This window comes from Telmatherina bonti (genome assembly GCF_933228915.1).
Source record: "Telmatherina bonti genome assembly, chromosome: 8".
NCBI classification, from domain to species: domain Eukaryota; kingdom Metazoa; phylum Chordata; class Actinopteri; order Atheriniformes; family Telmatherinidae; genus Telmatherina; species Telmatherina bonti.
Genome location: NC_136626.1, coordinates 28,259,950 through 28,283,848, shown reverse-complemented (window position 1 = coordinate 28,283,848; position 23,899 = coordinate 28,259,950). Strand labels below are relative to the sequence as shown.

At 41.4% G+C, this 23,899-nt stretch overlaps 1 protein-coding gene across 1 annotated transcript in view; it reads right to left on the bottom strand.

Annotated features, from left to right (window-relative positions):
- Positions 1-3,343: 3,343 nt before the first annotated feature.
- The window catches only part of sbno2b (strawberry notch homolog 2b), a 56,049-nt gene continuing 35,493 nt past the window's right edge, over positions 3,344-23,899 (bottom strand). The window contains exons 5-32 of the mRNA XM_079244493.1: positions 17,905-18,081; positions 16,687-16,773; positions 16,264-16,369; positions 15,994-16,154; positions 15,759-15,892; positions 15,545-15,635; positions 15,299-15,442; positions 15,047-15,164; positions 14,468-14,573; positions 14,192-14,345; positions 13,911-14,087; positions 13,580-13,677; positions 12,909-12,991; positions 12,604-12,786; positions 12,368-12,489; positions 12,108-12,239; positions 11,810-11,945; positions 9,818-9,930; positions 8,807-8,878; positions 8,598-8,706; positions 8,411-8,482; positions 8,165-8,308; positions 7,951-8,045; positions 6,931-7,023; positions 6,664-6,795; positions 5,948-6,024; positions 5,464-5,654; positions 3,344-5,278 (exon numbers count right to left, since the gene is read on the bottom strand). Of these exons, the coding sequence (XP_079100619.1) occupies positions 4,137-5,278; positions 5,464-5,654; positions 5,948-6,024; positions 6,664-6,795; positions 6,931-7,023; positions 7,951-8,045; positions 8,165-8,308; positions 8,411-8,482; positions 8,598-8,706; positions 8,807-8,878; positions 9,818-9,930; positions 11,810-11,945; positions 12,108-12,239; positions 12,368-12,489; positions 12,604-12,786; positions 12,909-12,991; positions 13,580-13,677; positions 13,911-14,087; positions 14,192-14,345; positions 14,468-14,573; positions 15,047-15,164; positions 15,299-15,442; positions 15,545-15,635; positions 15,759-15,892; positions 15,994-16,154; positions 16,264-16,369; positions 16,687-16,773; positions 17,905-18,081 (4,449 nt within the window). The 3' untranslated portion in view covers positions 3,344-4,136. The remainder of the gene's footprint in view (positions 5,279-5,463; positions 5,655-5,947; positions 6,025-6,663; positions 6,796-6,930; positions 7,024-7,950; positions 8,046-8,164; positions 8,309-8,410; positions 8,483-8,597; positions 8,707-8,806; positions 8,879-9,817; positions 9,931-11,809; positions 11,946-12,107; positions 12,240-12,367; positions 12,490-12,603; positions 12,787-12,908; positions 12,992-13,579; positions 13,678-13,910; positions 14,088-14,191; positions 14,346-14,467; positions 14,574-15,046; positions 15,165-15,298; positions 15,443-15,544; positions 15,636-15,758; positions 15,893-15,993; positions 16,155-16,263; positions 16,370-16,686; positions 16,774-17,904; positions 18,082-23,899) is intronic.

The following is a 23,899-nucleotide window of genomic DNA, read 5'->3' as shown; positions in this document are numbered from 1 at the left end:
ACCCTGCCTCTAGCCTGATGATTGTTGGGACCGTCTCAAGCTTCCCCGCTATCCTTGATTGGACGAAGTGGTTAAGAAAATGGATGGATAAACATAATTGTAATGAACTGGATTATAAGTGAATTGGACTGAAATGAATTCCCTCCCAGAAGAGACAATAAAAATTGACATCAAGATAAAATTAGCAAACTTGGCACTAATCTTTCTGGACTAATTCCTTTTCAGGCTATTAAAAAACCTTAAAACAGCACCAGCAATGCAGGATTTATACAAACCCACAACAAACCTGCAAGGGACGACCATGACGAACAAATGACATTCAGTTTCAGCAATCTTCAAGTTTTTATTTGTTTACAAAGTTAAGATTGCATTTTCATATAGTCCTTCCTGTAATGAGTAGAAAACCTTTTTAAAGAATTAGTTGAAAGGCACAAATTTTACAATATATACATTTGGATCTAAATTATAAATATATAGAAAAAAAAAGCACAACCCAGGATAAAAGTGCTAAACACAGTTTTTTTTTGTTTTATACAGAAAAAATAGGCTTTGTTTAAAAATACATACAATCAGTAGCATGTTTTTTGTTTCATTTTTTTTTTGTTAGCAATAAATTATTTCAGAGAGATAACATTTATATAATATGCAAATGGTGGAGAAACAAGGAAAGATGGTTACAGTATACACAGAGCAATTCATTAAGGAACAGGAACAAGCTTTTACTGCTCAATCATAACCAACACGGGAACAGTAACTGGATTATGCCATACTTAGTGCAAAATAATAAACATGATTAAAGGCCTAACTAGACAAACAAAGAATCACTTAAAAGAAAAAGGCTTATTTTTTCCAAAAATTGCTATCTATATCCCTCAAATGCATAAAGCTGTATATTTGAGACAAATACAAAAATCAAAAGCAAAATGTTTTGCAGACTGGTGTCTTGGAATGTGCCCGATGAGAAATATCACAAGCAAAGTAGACAAGCGGATGAAGACAACTTCCAGAAGGGAGATTTCAGAAATTAACCAACGATATTGAATTGCTGAAGTAAGAGACTAATCTTAAATCTAACCATCTGTTTCAGCTGAGGGGTCAATTGCACATTACAGTATAACCCAGGTGTGAATCGACGCCAACGTCTGTCAGCAGTTGCATGAATGAAAATGGGCCGACAGCTGCAGCACGGATAAAAACAGAAAAACAAAACCGATAAAATAATGTTTCTTAAAAAGAAACAGCCTTTGATCTTTGCGCTAAGATGGCATAAACATTTAGAATCACTGACATTTTCACAGAGACAAACAACAAACCCATCACATTAAATCTAAAATATAAATACAGCAAGAGTCACAGCACATAGTTAAGAAAACCCCCCCCCCAAAAAAAACAAAAAAAAAAACAGACCATGTACTCATTAGATTCGCCACTGTTAAAAGGGGAAATGATATATTTCTGATAACGCCCCCATGTTACGCCACTTTTGGGTTTCTTCCTGAGATTATTAAAAAGGTCTCGTATCTTAGAGCCGGTAACTTCGGGGGTGTCTGTGGAACACTTTGGTATCTCTGCAAACCGAAAGCCTGACGTAGGTCTACAAGTCGGAGAAATGTTTCTACTCGAGCAAAGCAAAACCGAGAAACAGCTGAATAAATCCAGACACTGTACGCCAGTACAAAACAGTGCAATCTTATTTGGTGGCAGGTTATAATAAAAATTTGATTTGATAGTAATCTTGAGAAAGAGTAACGTCCCTGACCGAGCATGTCGTGAACTATTATATTAAGCAGGTTGATAACGTATCTAAAATCTAAATATCCCTTAAATATAAATAACAATAACTTTTTATATAACGATGAGTAAAACATTGAGACCGTGTTGCGCTCGCTCTGTCAAAATGTATTTTACAAAAAGGTTGTACGCATTTCAGAATGAAACACCAGACATGAGAAACCGTGCAAAGAGAACCGCAGCGCTTTGCCTGGTAAGCGTAAACATTGCTGCGGCATCGCGGCTTCACAACTGATGTGTGACACAATTTTATTGCTTTTTAATCACTTGAACTTCTGGCTTTTTTTTGTTGTTGTTGTTGTCACAAACCAGTGCATCATTTTCACACAAACACAGCCAGACATTACAGGTACTATCACACACTCAGTGCTATGAGTTCACGTGTTTCAAGGCTGAAATGGACTAAATTTAGATAAATAGTTGCAATCTGTTGAACTCTACTGGAACCCAGCTTTAAAGAAGACAATTACATTATTTAAAAATAACAGGGAATTTTTTTTTTTTTTAAATCAAAACAAATATATTCTGTTTTATATATTGGTATTAAAGACTAAAAACTAATTCTGATATTGATGAAGGTCACAATGATACATATACACACAAACACACAGACAAAAAAAAAGACTCAAGACATTCCTGAGGCATCCCAAATCAAAACAGGAGTTGCATTATAAATATGTTATTGTCAGCTCTACAAAAAAATAAAAATATGGGGTTTGGTGGTTGATTATAATAGGTATCAATGGTGTCAAAACCAACCCACCATGCCAGTCAGCCTCTGGCGTATTATACGAGAGGAACAAGGACAGAGGACAAGCTCGCTAAACCTGCAGAAATCAGGAGGACAGCATGCATAAGATGCATCACCAGAGACCAATATTCTCCTTTTATGACCATGTGAAATGTGACATTACTGAGCAAAAGGATGGAGGAGCTAATAGCCTTAGCGAACGTAGTGTTTTATGTTTTGCAGAGATGCGGCGGCGTGAAAATACTCTGCTTCCCATCAGGCAGTTTGAGCAAACAAACAAAACAATGCACAACTTATTGTTGCCATGAAGGGATACTTTTTTTTACAGCCCTCATATTTAACTGTTAGCCACAGGGCTAACATCCACGCTGCAGCCAGTTTTTTCATGTCACGCTTGCCGTTACGCCCCTCATCCTGCTAACCAGGCGACTAAGCGCAATGTCATCCACTGGGTTGTTCATCCACCGATCTCTCCTGTCGTTGTATTGCATCGTCACTGTTCATAACCTTTACTAACATAAAAAAAAAACAAGTTCCCTGACAGCGTTACTTTTTATAACAATCTTACAAGCATTTACAGGCTACATGGAGGCGTCTTACTGAAACCCAACACCAGCATCATGCAACATAAACACCAACTGACTGACTCACTGAAGGGGCCAAAAGTTAAATACAAATATATCATATTAAATTAACATTAAAACCAATGTTCAGGAGTACAAATCTATACATCAGGCTACATGAATTTAAGGACTGCATTTATAGATTTCTCTGAAGGCACTGTTTGCAACAGCAGACTGCTTTTCCTCTCCCTTTTTCCTCACGCTAGTGTTCATACAAGCAGGGAGAGATCCAAGAGGGAGCATGTAGAGGAAAACCAAAACCAGGCATTTCATGGCTAATCACTTCATAGATTTCACGTCATTTTTCTCCTTTCTTCTTCCAGTTCAGCGCTATCTCTTGTTTCACTCGAGCCAAGCCATATTACACGCGTTTCCTTTTGTTTTTTTTTCTTTTATCAACACAAACAGCAACGAACAGCTAAGTAACAGTAAAGCAGAGTCTGTAGGTGTGGTTCAAACTGGTGAAAGGCATTTCGAGCTTCCAGCAACTTCACCGATCTCACCTCGTTAAAATCAGCAGCAGGAGGTTTATGCGAGATTTCCACACCTCAGTGGATGAGCTTGTGTTTGGACAGCTCGTGTTCTTGATAAAAATACATTTATCACGTGTTTTATTTTTTCCACTTCCTTTCAAAAAAAAAAAAAAAATCAACAGCTGCCTTTTACCGTGAATGACACACTTTGGTGGAGAAATCTGACGCTGTTTGAATCTGCCGTCGCCTCGACAGCCAAGAGCCGGTGAACGCTACAGATGGATCGAAGGGTTTAGGCCTAAGCAGGACAGGCAGTGACTTGACTAAAGGCCCTGAGCGGGGAGGGAATAGGTCCAAGGGTGCAACTATAGACAGCAGCAAACAAGATGCAATCTACATTTTAAAGTTAAAATACCAAAAAAAAGAAGAAAAAAAAAAAGAAAAGAAAAACAACTTAAAACACCCCAAAGTCCGTACGAGCTGTGACTGTTGAAGCTCTTAGTCTTGTTGACGGTACCGGATGACAGACTTGCGGTCTGGCCCGGCCTGCAGCATGCTGTTCAGAGCCTCGCGGACGTCTAGCACGCCGGAGCTGCAGTGGCCGTTTGGTAACGAAGCAGAGTCTGCCTGTTGGAGGAGATAGGTCGAAGGGAAGCAGGAGGAAGAGTTGGAAAACAGCGAAGAGGAAGAGGATGAAGATGGACTAGGAAAGAAAGAAGCCAGGTTGTTTGAAACAGACGAGGTGGAGGACGTGGAGGAAGAGCAGGAGGAGGTAGAGGAGGAAGGGCTGGCTTTCTGTGTGGGCATCTGGGGAGACAGGTTCAAGCCTAATAAATCTAGTAAGTCGTGGTGGTCGTTATTGGCTAGCAGGTTGTGATTCTGCTGCTGCGAGGTCTGCAGGTGTTGCTGCTGCTGATGAAGACTCAGAGGCGGTTGCGTTTGTACAGCTGGCTGGGCGTTCGTAACACTCGGGGAAATCAGAGCCTCCAGATTAAAGTTCTCTACAAAGTTTGCAGGGTTGGCCGCCAGGTTGTCCAGATTCAGTCCACCCTCAGTGTTTTCTGGAGATGGGGACGGTGAGCTCATAGTCAGGTCCAAGATCTCGTCCAGGGAATTCATGGAAGACATGCTGGGGGACTGCGTGGTCTGGAGTTCAAGAGACGGGTTCTTCGGTTGTTGAAAGCGGGGTATAAAAGGTGGGGGGCAAAACTGGGGGAAATCGAGACTGAACGAGCTGGGCAGGGAGCTGTTGTTGGTGGAGGAGGGGGAACTGCTGGACCAGCTGTTGTGGGGGTTTGGCTGGGTTTGGCTGGGGTTTCTCTGTAAGGACAGCATGGATAAGTTATGAGGGAACTGCTGCATTCCCTGCAGCTGAGAGACGTTCCCAGTATGAGTTCTCTGGAGAGTGTTTTGGTTTAGTTCCTGCTTGAGGATCTGCCTCTGAGCGAGCGTCTGGGCGAGGGACTGGTTGAGGATGGGTTTCTGATTGAACAGATTTGCCAGCAGGTGTTTGTTCTCCTGCTCCACTTTACGCATCTGCTCTTGTCGCTCCTTCTCTTTTCGCCTCTTCTTCACCTCCTCGTCCATTTGCAGAAGCTCAGAGCGCACACGGGCCACGCAGGTCTCTGGGATCTTGATGCCTGAGGGGAGATGAGGGGAATTTAATCCTGAAATAACCGTTAACCTCTAAACCTACAAGCCCTTTTTTTCTACTTTTGTCTTGTTTGTTCTTTTTTCTTAATGTAAAAGTGAAGGTATAAGCTCAACCAGTTGTGACCAGTTAACATACGACTGGGTTTTAAACTCTGATGTGTGATGTGCTTACCGACTTGTTTGTTGTGCTGCTTCGTTTTAAGGCGGACAATCTGCAGGATGCTGGAGCTGGTGATGTCAGACACCACGTCGGACACCCGCTTCCACACTCGCAACAAAGCTCCACACAGCATGTGGTACTGGCGGAGGCGCATGCCCTGCAGACACTCCTGCCCTTCTTCAATCTTTTTACACTTCCCATTCCTGGAGGGTAAGTAGAGGAAGAAGACAAAATAGTTATGCATACAAAAAAAAAAACCTGATTTAAAATCATGTTTTTAACCCCTCTTTAAGCAGTTATGCTGTCAGACAAACCAAATACACTAATCATCTGCAGATGAAGACACATGTAAGACTTAGAGGCAATTTTCTACACGACTTGCTCTCAGCTGATCTACAAATCCTTAGAAAAGGCATCCAGACTGGATGAGAATAAGAACCAGCTTGATTGGCAACTTGAGCCATTAATCCTCAAGGATGTTGTGTATCTTACTTACCAGTTCGCATGACTACAGTTCTTGAAAGAGAAGGTGAACTGGTTCTCCCAGATGTCACGGGCTTCCTCAGGAGTCACCTGGACAATCGTACACACAACCTAATCAGCTGAGAACTCGTATCCTCAGTAAGTCCTGACTAGAGGCCACGATCAGGCTCAATCTTGTTTATGATCACTGAGTGTGTCAAAAGACAATAATAGCTTGTTTGTTCAGTGGGCTTAAGGTACAAACATAGTGAGCATCATTCTGTGGTTCATGCTATTAAAGGAACAAGTAGTTTAAATGTACAAGACAACAATAAACTCTTATTTTTAGTTGAAGTCACGCTGCTCACGTTTCAGTCTTGTGAGTGTTCTTGTTACAAAATACACATGTCCACAAGGGGGCAGCACACTATTTCTATTTGCATTACAGGTGCTGGTCCTTCAAACAGCGGTGTCAGAGAAGCATGTTGATTTGGAAAATGAACAAATGAAAAACTTTGACTTCTGTCAATCCCTCCCTAAAGCCAGCAGTTCTATGAAAACAAAGTTATTTCAATGAAAAGGCAGCGTTTGCCTGCAGAAAAGCAAGTGAAGATTTGGCAGTGAAATGCGAGCATTAAGAGGACATGTATGTTTGTTTTCGTCGTCTCTGCTGTGTAGGAGCTATAAAGGCACCGACATACACAGAAATATTAGAATAACAAGTTCATCAAGAGCCTGTGAAGCTACTACCTTCCGGTAACGCTGCAGCAGGTTGTCGAGGCTCTCGGGGTGGGTTTGTTTGCCAATGTTGGGCTTGTACAGAATGAAGTTTTTGCCTCTTCCTTGTTCAGCAAGCAGCACACACGGGCTGTTACCTCGCAGCTGTGCAGAAAACACACACAGTTAGTCAGTTTAAGGAACAAGGAAAACCCTTTTGCACAGAAAGGAATTAATAAAACTTGCTCCTCCAAGAATGAATTTGGAACCACCCAGCTTGAGTTCGTTACACGGACTCACCTTCTGGGAAAGATAGAATCCCTCATCACGACCACTGAGCTTCTGTGACCTGCTGAAGGCCTCATCCCAGGGCATACCTCTGTCCACGCTGATCTGCAGGGCAAAAAGATCAGAGGCTGAAGCATGTGCTGCGAGAGGAGGAGCCAAACGCACTGCTAGTGTGAAGCTTTGCACCTTTTTTAATACAATCCAATTAAATTAATTAACCCTGGGACATGCGACGTTGTCTAACTTGGTTTAATATTTCATGTTTTTCTTCTCCTATTCTGCTATGACTACTTGTATATATGCAAAGAAATAAAAACACATGCGTGCTCGTACCCAGCCCACTGAAATGGTCCTTCTGTGCAGGATTATGTTTGATGACCAACTTTGAAATATCAAGTGTATGTTAGCCTGCAGCTAATAGCAGATGATAGAGGTAATTATCCTGTTCCCACCTTCAACTAGTATCTATACAGGCTCCACAGTCCTGAGCTAAGAATATATAATCATAGTCTTACTGCAGGCAAAGTCACGTCAATCAAAACTCTCATACTGTAGAGGTAGTGACTTGAGGCCCGTTACGTATATGGATTAAACATATGCTTCAGCTCAAGCTCGATATTCATGCAAAAAGGATAAAACAAAGCAAGTTTGCAAGAAAGTCTTGATGAATTGTTGTTTCATGCTTTTAGTTATGTGAAGATGACTCAGCTGTAAATGAAAACGAAACCTTCTGGGGCTTTGACTGAATCTCAGGTTGCACAAACGTTCCCAGCAAGAGCAAAAACCTGCCAGCTATATCTCAAGTTCAAGGTTTCCCCACCAGCCATTTTCAAAAGCAATGTCAGCCCCTTGCACCTGCGTCTGGTTTGCCTTTCCTTTCCATAAAAAGGCCTGAGTGCGTGTAAACTTATATTAGGATGTCATTCTGATATCGTGCCAACAACAGGTATCTCACAACTCATGCAAGAATGACCTGTACCACATTAAAAGAGCTCTAGCTGATACATGAAGACGTGTGTATGCTGTGCCTACCTTATAAAGAACAACCTGTCCATCCTGAGGGTTTCCAGGAGTCAGGAAAGTTTCCTGCCTCTCTTCATAAATCTCGTCGTTACCTGGAGCAAGATCTGGGAGACACAAGGGAACGAATAGATGAAAAGGGATTGTCTGTAAATGATAATCATTAAAATGGCAATGCAAACAGAATCTTTAGGAAATAACTGCAGGCGGACATCAAAGATCATACCAAGGATTCCCATGTCATATTTGCCCTCCTTCTTGTCTTTCTCAATCAGGTAGTCGAAGTTCTCAATAAAGTACTGGAAGAGATAGTTCTGCATGTGGACCTCCAGGCCCAGGATGCGGTTGAGGAACTTGGTGATGCTGCAGTCTGTGATCAAACAAGTTTGGGTTGAAACCTGAACATAACTAACTTAAATGTCAAAGCTTGTGTCGTGCATCTCAATCACTTCTGGCCTGAAGAATACCTCACCTTTCTCAGTACTGATCCCGAGGCGGGGCTCATTACAAAAGATGCCCACATTCTTCATTCCCTCTTTCATGTCTGAATAATTCAGAAAACAAACAAAACAAAGTTTTCTTGCTGATTGCATACAGGAAATGAGAAGCTGAGGAAGATGTTCTCTGTTTACTTGAAGGCAACCAAAGTTCAAACATACCTCTGAAGAACATGGCATCACCCCCAGGGTATCCTTTGGGAGGGGGAACCTTGTTGTCTATGTGGCCAAGAATTGCTTTGGTGATTTTATCAAGGGCCTTGGTACCATACTGCAAAATAAATGGATTTGTAAAGGTAAAGCAAACAACTAAATAAAGGGAATTTAAACTATTTACATTATAAACAAAGTTATTTCTTTAAATTACTCACCTTGTTTTCAAAATTATACTTGCTCAGGTCTCTGGATTCAGTGGCTCTTCTGTCTCCGTGGGTTAATGCGCCCTGCACGGTGGATTAACACAAGCATTGGTACAAGATAAGGTACAAGGCTTACACCCCCCCCCCCACAGCATTTTCACAACCAAACAGCCAAACACACACTGATGAGTTTACTGCTGATCTGCAATCGGCAAAATGAACCTGAAGCTGAACACAAAATGAACAGACTCATCTGACAGGTGGACAAAAGTGAACTTAGAAGGAAGGAAAATGCCAATAAAGCCTCGTCAAAAGGAGCATTCAGCCATTACAATGTCGACACTGGTGCAGTGTGTACTTGTATCAGATCAAGCAGGCAGCCAGGCAGATGAGATGTGACCTATTCTTGATACATATTTATCACACGCAGCTGGCAACGGCAGAACTAACTTCCTGGAAGCGCTGTTCCCTCGCACTCCTCTCACCCTTTCCCAAAAACAACAGTCATGCTGTGTCACTATGGAAATAAATGACTGCTAGTGCAAAAATGCATCGATAATGATGGAAAATAACTGTAGCCTTATAAATCTTCCAGACAAGCTCTTTTACTTTGCTTGCTTGGCTTTCCATTGCTGCGTTGGAGCAGGGAAAGACCCGGAATCTCTGGAGATTTGTGGAGAAACTTCAAGAGAACCAGTAACAAAAGAGAGTCTGTAAGGAGACTTAAAGACGAGGGAACAGCCCTCGTAGAGGGACGAGGAAGGGTCGAGGGTGAAGGCAGGGTGATGGAAGAGATGGTAGGTTCGCTAAGTAATGCTAATGCTACATCCATGAACTCAAAACAGAGATCTTCATTGTTTTCAGCTTCTCAAAACTCATTAAAATCATGAGATAAAAGGGATTCCTCTCCCCATGAGACACAAGTCGTTGTGTAAAAAGGAATAATGAAGAAGATTTGAAACAAATAATTGTGCACAAACAACAAGATCCACACAAACAAATCCACACAGCTGCTATATTTACCAGGCTTTCTAGCCTTTTGGCCACAATGGAGGCAAAGCGTCTCTCTCCAGCCAACTCTGAGATGAGGAAGATGTACTCTGGTGCTGTCACCTGATTGGACCGATGAGTTCGACCTGTAGAAAGAGTAGAAAGATGCGACGATTTATAAAGTGAGCTCATCCATGCAAATGCCCACCATACCCGGATGTTTGTCTCATATCTGATGAATGAATGAACCATGTCAGTGATGCTGTCACACACTACTGGAAGTGTTCAATAAGCATAATTAGAAGAATGGAAACAATAAAAATATTCTTGGTAGCATATGAGACAATTGTTTCCTGAGGTTTGGAATTACATATGTTGTAGAAGATTAAGTTATTTTTACATAATTTATCTGTATTTAACTACTTTTTATGCAGCTGCTCTGCTGTTGACTGGTGCAACCGTAGCAACAGCTTGACAGATAATGCCATAAAAAGAGACAAAGTAAGACACAGATGTTGTTGGTGACACAAATTGCAACCAAATGATCTGAGAAAGACCTTCCTGCTAGAACATGATGTAGCCAATTACAAAAACAAAAGAAAGCCACAGGGTTTTTCTGTCGGAGTCTTTTCAAACTCCCAGAAAAATTGGAGTTTTTTTTTTATTTTGTTAAAAAGGAAATATTTTTCTGTGTTTTCCACTATAAATCTGCCAAAAGTTTCATATTAACTTATTTTGATAAATGACTTAAATGTGATATATTTCTACTCAAAAGTACCAAACTTTTTAGCTTCTGCTTCATTGTTAGCAAAACCATTCACAGCAGTTTTGTAATTAATTTAACTTAAGAAATAAATCAGCTACGGATTCTCAGCAAAGTTTTAGAGATTATTTTATACGCTGACACAAAATCTGACCTATAAATAGAGTTCATTCCATTTTTTACATCAGAAATGAACAATTCTGACTAAATGTAACTTCAGTAGCAACACTGTTACTTAAATAACTTCTTAACTTTGCCTTAACGTTTGCCTCTAAAACACACGTTTGCCTCTTATACACAGCAGAAAAAAACATTAGTGGAGTTCAGAGTTTACGGATCTGTGATGGGAAATCACAATTTCAGAATTTGAACCAACAAATCTCAGATCAGGTCAATGACTGACTTTCTACAAGATGGCATTTATCATAATACAAGAACGGTACCAAGTGTCTGTGCAGAGGTGGACATGTAAACACAGTAACAGTCAAAAGTTTGGACACACATCATCATTTAGTTTTAACATTTAGGAGTGCACATTTTACTGTTACTGTACTTGAAAATAAAACTGCCAGACAATCAGTTTGGTGTGTTAAGTGTCGTTGTCACAAGTATTTTGACCACAGCAGGTCACATACCTTTCATTAAGATGTCAGGAAATTGCATTAGCTTTATAAAAATTATATTTGTTTCCTTCAAGCAGCTTTTTAAAATAAATACAACTTCCAAATGAGCAGCACCGAATGAGTGAAATGTCAGCATAATGTGATAAAACACTACTCAGGCCTCTTTGTGTGAGCTGAAAACAGAGGAAAGAATCTTTTTCCAATGCCTTCTTTTACGTCACGAATGCCTGTTGACCTTGATGTAGCTACCTGTTACAAATCATCTGCCAAGTCAGCTGGTCATTATAACACATCGCTTAACATGATACCAGGTCTGCTGAGACTTTCCCGACCGTTACAAAGTGCATGTTATAGGAAACACACAACTATAACTGCTATTATCAAGAGAAGCTTCAAAAGTCAAAGATTTATTAATAAAAATCATAAAAAACACAGTTTAAATTAAACTATTTGACTTTCAAGATCCATTACATTTCCTGACTTTTTATTCCTTTTATTCTATTCTTATGTTTATTGAGCTATATTTTATGTGTAGCTTTCTTATATTATGTGTTTTAATGTGTGCCTTAGCCAAGAGCTGCTGAACTAAATCTTGTGGTTTACAAAATGACGGTAAAGATTGTTGATTTCCTGGCTTACCAAACTGCTGAATAGCCCTGTCTGCGCTCCAAGGTAGCTCCAGGGTCATGTGGACCCTGCGCCTCTGGTTTTTCACCCGCCTGTCTGCCTGGAGGGAAATCCCAGAGCTGGCTGCCTCTGAGATGATGGCCACCAACTGGAAAAAAACAAACAAACCACAGGACAGGCTTTTAATGGAGACTTACTGCAGTTTTCAGAAACTGACAGCAAATCAAGCAAAAAAAAAAAAACCAAAAACCAAAAACATGAAACAATGATCATGTTTTGAAAGATCATCCATGGGAATCTTATAGCGAACCTTCTCTCCACACATGAAGCGATCCTTCTCCTTAAGGTTGATGTGGTCAATGGTGAGACCTTGCTCAGCTCGTGACTCATACCGCACGCTGCCATCTGGACGTCGTACTACACGGCCTTTACGACCAGTCATCTAAAAAACAAATCAAACAAACAAAAACCTAAATTCTGTGAACATGTTCTCACAAAGACATCCCACCAGTAGTTTGCTTGTTAGAGGTTATAAGGGGATTTATTTTTAGCTTAGTCTGAAGCTTTTACCTCGGAGACTTTATCTGGTCCTCCAAACAAATCAATTAGCACATCCAATGTATTGAGAGGTAGTTTCTTTCCCAGTTCGGATATTTTGTTGAGGAGACCCTGCTTCATCTCTTCTATCCTAGCTGTGAATACGAAGTAGAGGAGCACATTAACCATGCAACCCTTTGCACACCAAGTCCTGAAAACAAAAATGTGTGTGAGGACACAGTGTCGACCATGGAGATGAAAATACACACCTGACTGCAGGCTAGTGTGGTTCACAAAGATGACATCGTCATTGTCGAGAAGGGAGTCTGGTGAGGAGTTGGAGTCTGTGTCCATGCCGTCGGAGTCGGTGCTGCTGTCATCAGTGATGTTGATCACGCCACCGCTGTCCACTGTGTGCTTGGGCACCTTAGTTTGGCGACCTCTGGGCTTCCCTGATTGGTTAAAAAGACATGACAATGCAGTAAAATAAACACAATTCCTGCAGCTTTATAGATTATGGGGGGGGGGGGGGGGGGGGCGGCAATAGAGCACCATGTGCAGCCTCCTCACTTACGTCTCCTCTTATTCCCCGGTGCTTTCTCTCTCCTCTGTTTCTCTGAAGGGAAATGCTTCATTACAAGGGACTGGAATACACCTCTAGAGGGAAGAAAACGGAGAGAGAGAAGGAAACGTTGACATCAAAGCAATCAAGGCAACACAAGGCAGTTGGGGCAGTTAGACACAGAGTGCATTCCTGATTTGGCCACATTATAGTTGTCAGGTGTTGACAGGCAGATGAGCATGTTGCAGTGTGATTTCATTTAATTTAATCAGACTCTCAGACATGTCTGCCGCTGCAAGAAGCTGAGGGTTATCCAAGTTCAGGGCAGTTAGCACTTCCTTTTTTTTTTCCTTTTTCATGAATGAGTCATTTGTTGATTAAGTAGCTGTTACTTACAAAGAGGTTGCCTGATTCGAGTGGGGGATAAGCTTGAGCTGCACGGCTTATTGTATGTAATGCACGTGGTAAAGACTTTTGAAATTGGCTTTTTATTTTCCAGTTTAATGGATGTAAATGAAATGGAAGGAACCCAGAGACAATTATCTCTAGCAAGCCTTCGATCACTCTGCCACACGGAGTCAAAAGTATCAGAGAGGTATTCCTAAAGAATCTATCAAAACATTCCTGTTTTCAGTCAACTTGAAAGCAACTACCTGACTGACTAAATCTTCATGTTCACTCACTCTGCTGCAGAAACGAATCTGTCAAGATGCCCGTCATTCTCATCCAGGACTTCTCTGGTGCGTGATTCTCCAGTGGACTGCAGCCCGATAATGATGCACTACGGTAAAGCAAATACACATCAACAATCCAGCGCATCCACTCAGTGACCTGCAGAAACTTTAAATAAGGACTCATCTCTGGATCATGACTTTCAATTTTATAAACCTTTCGATGGCTATTTTTGCCAACTAACATGAACTTGCGCTAACCTCCCCAACAGTTTCACTACACGCTTGGATATCTTTCATAATGATGTGTAGATTAGACACAGTGGTGTTTGAGGGTGCTGACCTTTCCAGCCTCCAGCTCTTTCTTGGCCAGCTCCACCAGGCAGCGGACCTTGGCAGCGATGCAGAGATATTTGAAGAAGCGTTGGTGTGAAGACCAGAACTGCCCCCACAGAGACTTCCTGCTGCTCAGGCCCAGCTCGTTAGCCGCGTGCATGAAGACTTTCAAAGCCTCCGCCCACTAGGCAAAAGATTTCAGGTGTTAATTGCTCATTCAAACCGAAAATAGATAAATGTTAACAGAGGGAACTAGTAGTTCCCTTTCATAGGACGTATAAAACTCACCAGTTTGGCAGCTTCATTATAGACATGCTTGAAATCACTGTCCAGTCCAATCTCCTCAATGCGGAAAGACACCCCTGAGAAGCTCAGCTGCCTGGCAATATACATCCCGCTCACTTTCATGTCCATGGCAACAATCTCCATGGCCCCAACACCTCTGTGTGTGAACAGCATATTAATTATGCACCAAATGCAGTCATTGGTCTACCAGCTATCACTACAAACTGGCTGGGAGAAATTTCACAATTTGATGAGGTGATCACCAAAGATGGACCTCACCTTTTCTCAATGGCGTGTAGGAAGTCATCGAAGGCTCTGAAGGGTGTGCCCTCTCCCCATATTCCCAGGCGGCTCATATAGATCATGTTCTTTGGCTCAGAGGCACCTGGAAGAGATGACAGAAATGTAAATTTTAAGTCATCTGCTGTGTACTGTACTCTTCTTGGAGCATGTTTACATGCATGTTAGTTAGGGCTGTGAAAATATTCTTTCGTCCCGATTCAATTTGATTCCGATTTTTTGATGCCGATTCAATTCAAATTACTATTCTCACGATTCTTTGATATTGCTGATTTTTGTAAACTAAAAAAAGATGTACAAAACTTTTTTTTACTCGTCATTTTTCTTAATTTCAATTAGGAAAAAACACATAGAATCCAGACCATCTGCTGCTAGAATGGCCAAGAACACAAATAAAAAGATCAATAAAAACAATAAAAATGACAAACATTTTTTAGTGGATCATTTTTTATTTATTTGAAAAAGAAAATTGATTTTTTAACAAAAAGAAAAAATCTATTTTAAAATTGTATAATATTATTCCCGATATTGGGTTTCCCACCCCTAATGTCAGTCTACCTGTGGCACTGGCATACACCACTCTGGCCCGTGGCAGCTTGCTCTGCAGGTCCAGCACTGCCTTCCCCATCTTTGTAGATGTGGCATTCTTGGCTTTGTGGCATTCATCAAAAATGATCTGTAGTGGTGAGGGGTCAAGGGTGAAAAACAAATGCTAAAACACTGCTGGATGTTAGCTAAATTAGATCAGTGCAGGACAACACAGAGAGCAGGACACCAATTGCTGGTTTGAGGATTAAAATGAAAGGATACAACTCCATCAAAGTCTGGTTTGCACCAGTCCAGGATTTGCTTAATTCTCGTCCGGTGCTGCCCTCCTGCCTGGCTCTCTCCAATCAGCGCTGAATAAGTTGCAAACAGGACTCCTTCTGAGGTAGCTGTGTCTCCATACTTTATCTACCATCACATGGAAAACATACAAAAAGCAAGCTTTGTTTTATCTTCTCTTCTGATGTGGCCAAGAAACAGGCTCATTAGCAGCAATTCCCTCAAACTCACCTTGTTTAAGGCATGCACAGGAATATTTGATGCATTTATGTCTTTGAGATCTCTCTCTGCATCAAATTTCAGGTCATTGGATATGCTGAACCTGAGTGTGGGAACGGGGACGTCAAACAAATTTGTACAAACAAGTGCTTGCATGTAAAATCAGGCCTACAATATGTTTCTGACTAGACATTTGATGCTTCCTGGAGGAGCAATTCATTCTTACCACAGTGATTTCTTCCTCCCCTTAAGGTAATTCTCTAAGATGATTCCTGCCACAGTGCGCCCCTTTCCAACGCCTGCGCCATCTCCGATCAAGAAGCCCGCCCTCTGGTTGTTCTGAAGAATCACCTCGTGTTGCTGAAGCAAATGCATGAACAATGGTCACACAATCACAGCATTAATCACGGGGACTTCCAAAAATGAATGAATTCTTTCTGTTTTTGCGTGCTCCTCTGTACCTGGCAGGCATAGATGATGGCTTCTAGCTGCAGAGCGGACAGCATGCCGCTGTTAATAGTTGATTCATGGATAGATAGAGTGTATGTGATGTCAGGCGGAGGGACGCTGGATAACGTATTAGTTTCCACCACTATGTCTGGATGACAAATTCCTATAGTGGCTAAAGAGAAGAAAAAAGAAAAGTTGACATTAAAACGCAAATGATGGGAAGGAAAACAGCCGATGAAATAATGCAAAAGTTGGGGTTAACGTTCTGTTTGGTAGCATACATTTGGAGGGTTTGTACTCGGCATATGTGTCAACATGTCCGAGCTCCTCCGACTCCTCCTCCTCAGCATCTTCTTCCTCTTCTGGTGGCGGCTGGGCTGGCTGAGCCTGGAAACACCAAAGCAACTTTAGCAATGTAATTCATCTAGCTAACAGCTTGAACTGGGAGTCTTATACTTATTAGTCTTTTCAGGTTATTGTTATCTGAAAAAGTGGAAATACAGGATCTGTTTTCAGCACATTGAAGAATAATTCAGTAATTTCATGTACTGCAGGGTCATAATGCTAAAATATGACACATTACATTTCTGTGTAAAAAATATTTAAACAGAGTATTTGTGATGTATAATAAAGGATTTATGATGGATTTGGTTTGAGAGTTTGGTTTAATTTAAAATCAGGTTGGAGAGGTCAGAGTGGGCTACCTGGAGTCCTCCTAAAGGTGGAGTGCTGATAATAGCGGTTATATCATCCAAACTGGCCAAGCCTTGAAACCTGCTGGTGCCATTCTGCTGTCAACAAAATATAAAATGAAGAAAAAACAAACTCAAATAAACACAGGGCCAAATGCATTAGAGAAATGAAGCAAACAAACCAAAAATAAATAAATAAATTATAAAAAAGAGAGAGAAAAAAACAAAACTCTTGAGCAATCTCTGTGTCAATTTGTCTTTAGATGTGTGTGTGTGTGTGTGTGTGTGTGTGTGTGTGTGTGTGTGTGTGTGTGTGTGTGGGGGCACTTCATAGATGTCTTATAGAGCAGCAATCAAACAAATGTAATTTGTCTTCTGGCGGTGAAAAGCCAGCAGCAGCAGCAGCAGCAGCAGCAGCAGATAAAGCTGTGCGTCTGGGAAACATAATGGATGAAATGAGGGCAGAATGAAAAGGAAAACATAAAAAGCTTTCAGGAAAAATAAATATACTTGATCATTATCAAAAAGATCCGCTTGGATCCATCCCATGCAGCGAGTGCTCAACAGCGATGTGAGTAGAGAAACAGGAGAGAGACCTAAAGTTGCATTATTGTCTCATGGTCTAAATAATAAATCTGCAAACGAGGCGATGTTTCGGTACGCTTGTTTTGTTTGCTTGTTAATGTGACGTTGATCCAAATCTACATCCTGGATATTTTATTCATTCTTTGTGACGGTATACTGCTCATTTGCTCACAGCAGGATGAAGGTGTGGAGCAAATAACAGCTAGTGTTGCGATGGTACCAAGGTAACTCATCTTTACCTTTATGTATTAGATGGGGAAAACGAGGGGAAAACAGTAACTTGTACAACAAATGATCGCCAAATCCATCTAAGATCAGCTTAAATATTAATAAAAGTAAGGTGATAGCTCTAGTATAAATTAAACAGAAGCATTGGTGCAAACAATAAGATTAATTAGAATAAGCATGAGATCGGCTACATCATCAGAGTTAAAGCCGTAATGTTTACAGGGCAAGAAGGGCAATTTGATCACTATTTGTCATTTGGATTTTAAAGCACAGACATCCATGTACTGATTTAAATAACTCACTAGTATATAATAGCTGTTAAAGTCAATGACGTGTGTGTGTGTGTGTGTGTGTGTGTGTGTGTGTGTGTGTGTGTGTGTGTGTGTGTGTGTGTGTGTGTGAGTGCTCGCTACTGACCTCTAAGCTGCTCTGTGCTGGTGTGATGGTGTTACTAGTGTTGATATCCCAGAGCGTGGGCACTGTGTCCAAGTTGTCTGTGCTGATGAAGGACTGGGTATCAGCATACTCTGACAGCGAGTCAGCCGGCGAGGAGAACAGAGAGTTTCTGGAGGGGTCATCGATGTAAGACAAATCCTGAAGACAAGAGACAGAGACAGAGAAGATGCCTTAACTCCAGCTTGTAACAAACTGTGCAAGCTGCAGAAGCAGAATCCTGATGTCAAATCAAATGGACAGAACTGAGTCCAGAGCGTGTTCAAATAAAGACCAGAAATCCTTGATTGTGCATCTTCTTTCAGACGTCAGATATGTGTGTAACCCGCAAAATAAAACACTGTGAAATGAGCGTGCGTTGTAGTGAAACCATGACAATAAATGTGGCACATTCATTCTAGTTTCCAACCAATATTGTGCTCTTTTTGGAGTAACACAAGGAGCCCAAATAAAGCTCTAATCACAGACAGATGTGTGAGAATGAGCATATGAAATACAAAGCAAGACGCAGTCAAAATAAGACTGTGTGTGTGTCATTTCAGCTATGGCTGCCTTCCAGTCGCCCCTCTATTCATATCCTTTTCCAAGCCATTAGCATGCCATATCCTTTAAGCAGCCTCTCACAGGCACCCCTGGGCCCCCAGGGACTTACAAACATGGATGTGGGGGGGGATAAGGGTTGAGTGATTTGGGGGGGGGGGGGGGGGGGGGGGGTCAGACACAGTAGACAACGGCAAACTAAATAGAGCTGAAGCTGTTTTTGGAAATTCATTTTATTGTGTGGGTGTGTATGGTCTGTGAAAGTGACTGTATGTGTGTGTATTTCTGTACGCTGAACCATATGTGGAGATTCCCACACCCCCACGTTCCAGATCCACCCTCCAGAGAACCGTGAAGTAGCCTGGAATACTGTCTAAAGAGTCTAACTAGCTAATTATATGTTAGCAGCGTGTTAAAAAACACAATTACATTACACAGACAGTGAGCTGATAAAAAAGTCTCATGTTTGTATTTTATGTTCAGAATGCAAAAGCTCCTAAATAAAAAGTGATTATGAAATGAAGTGGCACCACACGCACAACGAAAATGTTCATGTAGGATTTTCTGCACACTCTCATGCATGCATGCCCTCTAAACAGATTGAACAAGGACGACCAATCACATACGACAGCATACTGCTGAGATTATTGGGCCCCGGGGAGTGATCAGGCAGCTACACATCACCTCCTGCAATCTCATATAAAATTTCATCAGAAAGAAAATATAAATAAAACAGAGAACACTGTGTAAAAAAAAGTTGCTTTGAAATTACTGGAAGTTTGCAGTGAGGAAAATAAACCCCACAGACAATGAGGATGATCTGCACCTCGACAAGAACTGCAGGAAAGATTTGAACTGCTTTGATTGATATATTTTTAAATGAGCAGATCGTCTCTGCTAGACAAAACACTCATCGTGGCTTGACCACTGTTTAAGACGTCAGAGGTGTAATAAGAATCTGGACTCTTAAGACCAAATTGTTTAATGTTATCACACTATATGTGATGAGAAATGTTTTGATCAGGGTGGCCCAGTTGGTTTTAGCAGCTAGCAGGCTGAAGCTTTAAGACTAGATAAAACGACAGGAACCTTGGCACTCATTACAGTCCAAGTCAGCATGTCTCCTCCACATATTAGGAGGAATTAATTCATAACAGATTTACCAGCAGGAATAAGTTTACATAGCCAGAAAGCCTGAGCAAAGTTGTTCAGGCTCATGTTTACTCATATACAACAAAGGTTTACAAATGTGCAAACAAATAGTGTTTATTGATGAGCTTCCAATGAACTTGTTCACAGTTATTTTGTTAAATGAAGCGAGCTGGCATCAAAAAAAAAAAAAAAAAAAAAAAAAGGTTGTTTCCACAGTTACACTTTTTTTCAGACAATAATACTAGAAAGCTACAAGTGAGCACGATACATTTCTGTTACTAAAGAGGACTATTATAGAGCAAACAAGCACTACATGTCTAGGAAGAGAGATAAAAAATGAGCTGTGACACTGACTGAGTCTTAGCAATATGCTGCTACTGATTAATGCTGAGGAGACGAGCTGCCTGTTCGCCATTATTCACAGTTTAACTGGAAATGTTTCACTTGCGTGACAGAATGAGACTTGGAGTCAACACCATGACACCATTTGAGAAAGGGGACACTGTGAGGATAATAAACAGCTGGTATGTCATCTTATTTTGCTCTCTGGCTTTATAGATACAATTATGGCAACATTTGGATGGTTGCGTATTGCAGTATGCAGTAAAAAGCTTTTTTTAAGGGTGCTGCAAACAGCTTATGTTCATCTTTTCTGGGAATTCTATGAATACAACTTGCTCTTCAACTATGTCACTACAACTCTCTTTTGTTTTCTCTCCATGTTTGTGAACTTGTTGAGGGCAAGATCAGGCACGCGTGCCGCAGGAAACCTCTACAAAGTTGTCCTGCAGATAACAAAGTGTAACAACCGGCTTCTGTGGAATTACAGAGGGGCTGATGGAGAGTGACGCATACAGCCTGCTACCTTCCACCTTTGCTTCTTTAATTTTGTTTGTTTATTATCAGCCATCTGCATATGTCATCCTTTGCCCAGCACTCTCTCTTTGGCACCTCTGAGTGAGGATGGATGAGTAAGCAGGGCCTGGAAAAGGGACACCGTGTCACCAGCAGGCATCATTCCATGGAAGCATAATTGCGGAAACATGCAGATAAGCACACACATGTTTTTCACCATGGAAAAGAGAGAACAAGACAGCAGTCGGGGTATACTGCTAAATCTTTCATAAAATAGCAGCCAAAATAGAGGTGATCCAACAGAACCAAAAACAAATTCTGGTTCTTTTCTTTTACATGGCAGTCAACATTAAGGTGCAAATAAAATGCATGTTAAAATCTGGAATATTTCAATATGTTGCATCATAATGAGTCAGTTTAAGCAAAAGCTGTTATTAGGACAACCAAAGCGAAACACAGACAGAACAGAGAACTGCAGGAGTTTTGTTGGTGCTAACCAAGACACGTCGAACCTCAGCACCATGCTAATCGAGTTGTTAAGCCAGGCGTAACAGAGGCAGCAGTGTTTTTCCCGCTTCGGGCCCGTACCCAGGGCTATTTCATCTACTGCTCCTATGAGAGGGTCCTGCCAAGCAGAGATAAGGCTTGAATTCCAACTGCTCTGATGCTAATCTGGCTCCTTCCACAACCCACAGCCTCACACTCATATTATTAATCCTGCCTGTGTCTTGTTCAGTTTTTTCTTGCTGGGAAACAGATGACATTTTTTAAAATATGTGCAAATGTGTTTCTTTTCCTGCTATTTTCAGGGTTTTAAATCTGCTTGAAGGCGTTGTTGTTTTGTAGTTTAATTTGGGAAAAAAATCAGAGCTTTTTATGTGCATGGAAGAGCATGAAAAAGGGACTTTTTCCCCCCCCTGTCACTTCTCCACTTGTTCTTCTTTCACTTCATTCTCTCTTCTCCTCTTAATTCTGTATCTTCCTCTTATTCCCTTTCTTCTGACCGCTTGTTTGCGATGTGGACCAACCTGAACAATTTTGTCCTCACAGCGTGAAGAGATTCGACACGCACATGCAAATACTGAACATCATGTATCCACAGAAGCAGAAAATTGTGTTTGAGAGTCTGGATAATGACAGTTGTCTGCCAGCTGATGATTAATGTAGGCAGCAGGGGGAGAAAAAATAAAAGAGTTACAATAAGCTGCAGCTCCCAAGATGCGTGCAAAGCTGCAGAGTTTTTACTGGGCGGCTTTGGGCTGATGGTGCACTTATCACGTCTGAGAATCCGAAATGGAAAGATGGACTTCAAAACATAAATTACAAAACAAAACTAAGACTCATCAACACTGTTAAAACTTGTGTGATGGATAATGACTCTTAACTCTTGCACACACATCCTTCTCCTACAAAAATTCACATGAACAAACACAAAACTGTAGGAAGAAGTACTCATGCTCCCGTCGACGGTTGCCATGGAGGAAATGAGGAACAGCTGTTTCTGATACAATGACGGCACTGATCCTGGATATGACACAGGCTCTTTGATAAACCTGGGCACCACCATACAAGGACATGTAGCCGTTATATCTCTTAGTGAGTTTTACAAACCGGTTTCCTTTTCATAAGCCCCTTTGTTAACGCGCCTCGAGCCTGTTAAAGAAAAACACGAGAAAAACTGGAACATTTACTTATCACATCACATAAAAACTCAGATATATAAAGATTTATGTATGCCTTGAAAATGATCTCCTCATCCTTCCTTTAGCTTAAATCCCTGCTACAAGTGTCTCCTGTAAGAAGTAGAAACTTTAGGTAAGAGCTGCTGTTTAAAGTCTTGAGCCACATCCTGTTCAACTCAATAACCTGCTTAAAGTGTGGCTAAAATCTGAGGCCCCCGCCAGGCCAGGCCCAGGGCTTCCCCCTCCTACACACTGCCAGCTTGGCTGCTTTTCCAAGGCCAGCAAACAAGCCACCCTGGCCTCCTACTTACCCTGCACACCCATTCTTGTACACAAACAAAGTGACACCTCGAATGACCTCGCCAGCCCAGCCGTATATTTATGTCATCTCTTGACACTGTTATTATTATTCACTCCCAGTCTCTAAAGCTCAATCCCCCATGTTTCCCACCCCAGCCTTCCCTTCTCCGTGCCCTCTCAGCATCTCTTTAGTTTTGCTTTTCCCCACAAAATTCTACCACAGGAAGGCAATCTATCAAACTCAACACTTTAGCGACAGGTAGGTAATTAAAATAAGAATATCTTTATGCATCAGAGTGAGGTGGGAATGTCACGCAGAAATCTGAAGTCACTACAGTGTTCAGGAAACTTTCAGAACAACAAAGCAACCATGACTCTGTCGTTTCTCTGTCATTATCTCAAAAGACTTTAAAAAAAAAATCCTGCTTTTAAATTTGGATGAAAAGACAGCAAGAGCTGAAAGCAAAGCTGTGTGAGTCATGGGACAATCATGAGGTTGACATTTGTAGACGCAACAATAAAATGCCAGCAATCTTGTTTGTGATGTAGGCGGCTCAAAATGACAGTGAAATGAAGCACGGCCCTGTCAATAAGTAGTTTCTATGCTGTGTCCGTGTGTGCAGAGTGTGCACAGGGAGGGTGGTGGGACATGCAGATATGAAACCACCCACACCTGCCATCAGCTGACTGAAACAACCTTTACTGCAGCTCTTCCCTCTCAGGGGTCAGCTCTTCACCTTGTCCATGCTAGAAGCTGAACCTGATTGATGTGTGTGTCTGTGTGGCTTCTCATGATGTGGAACTGGGGCCAGGAACAGAAAAGCCAAAGCTGGTGTCAGTCTTTCTGTCTGGATTTGTGTTATGCCAAGCTGTCTGCATGCCCCACGTCTCTGACATATCTGCCAAGCTGCGACTCTCATGGCACAGCTCAGGGCTTCTCATTTCTCAGACATAAATCACACCCTGAAAGGGTTCTTTGCTTTGTTTCCTGAAAACCAGCTGCTTTTGGTTTACTGGCCGCTGACACGATTTCTGATTTCAGCGCGAAATTCATCTGATGTAACACAGTTTAGATGCCAAATGTCTTGTGGACATCAGGATCTGTCAGGTCGTTCCAGTACACATGGACGGTTTCCATCTATTTAAACATAAAACAATTTTAGTCACATAACACCCAAGCACAGAAAATACATTGTGACACTTAGATGTTGGTCACTGGCAGCAGAAAGTCACTGAACAGATCACAGGGAGCTCCAAGAGAGCCTTGCAATAAAAAAAACAAACAAAAAAACTGTCCTTGAACCATATATTCTAATAATGTGTGTAATGAAATTAGAAGTAAAACAGTCTGATTCTGTTTCCCTGCTTGCAAAATTCATGTTTGAAGGCAGTTCTGAGGAATTATGAGTAATAAGACTTTATTGTATTCT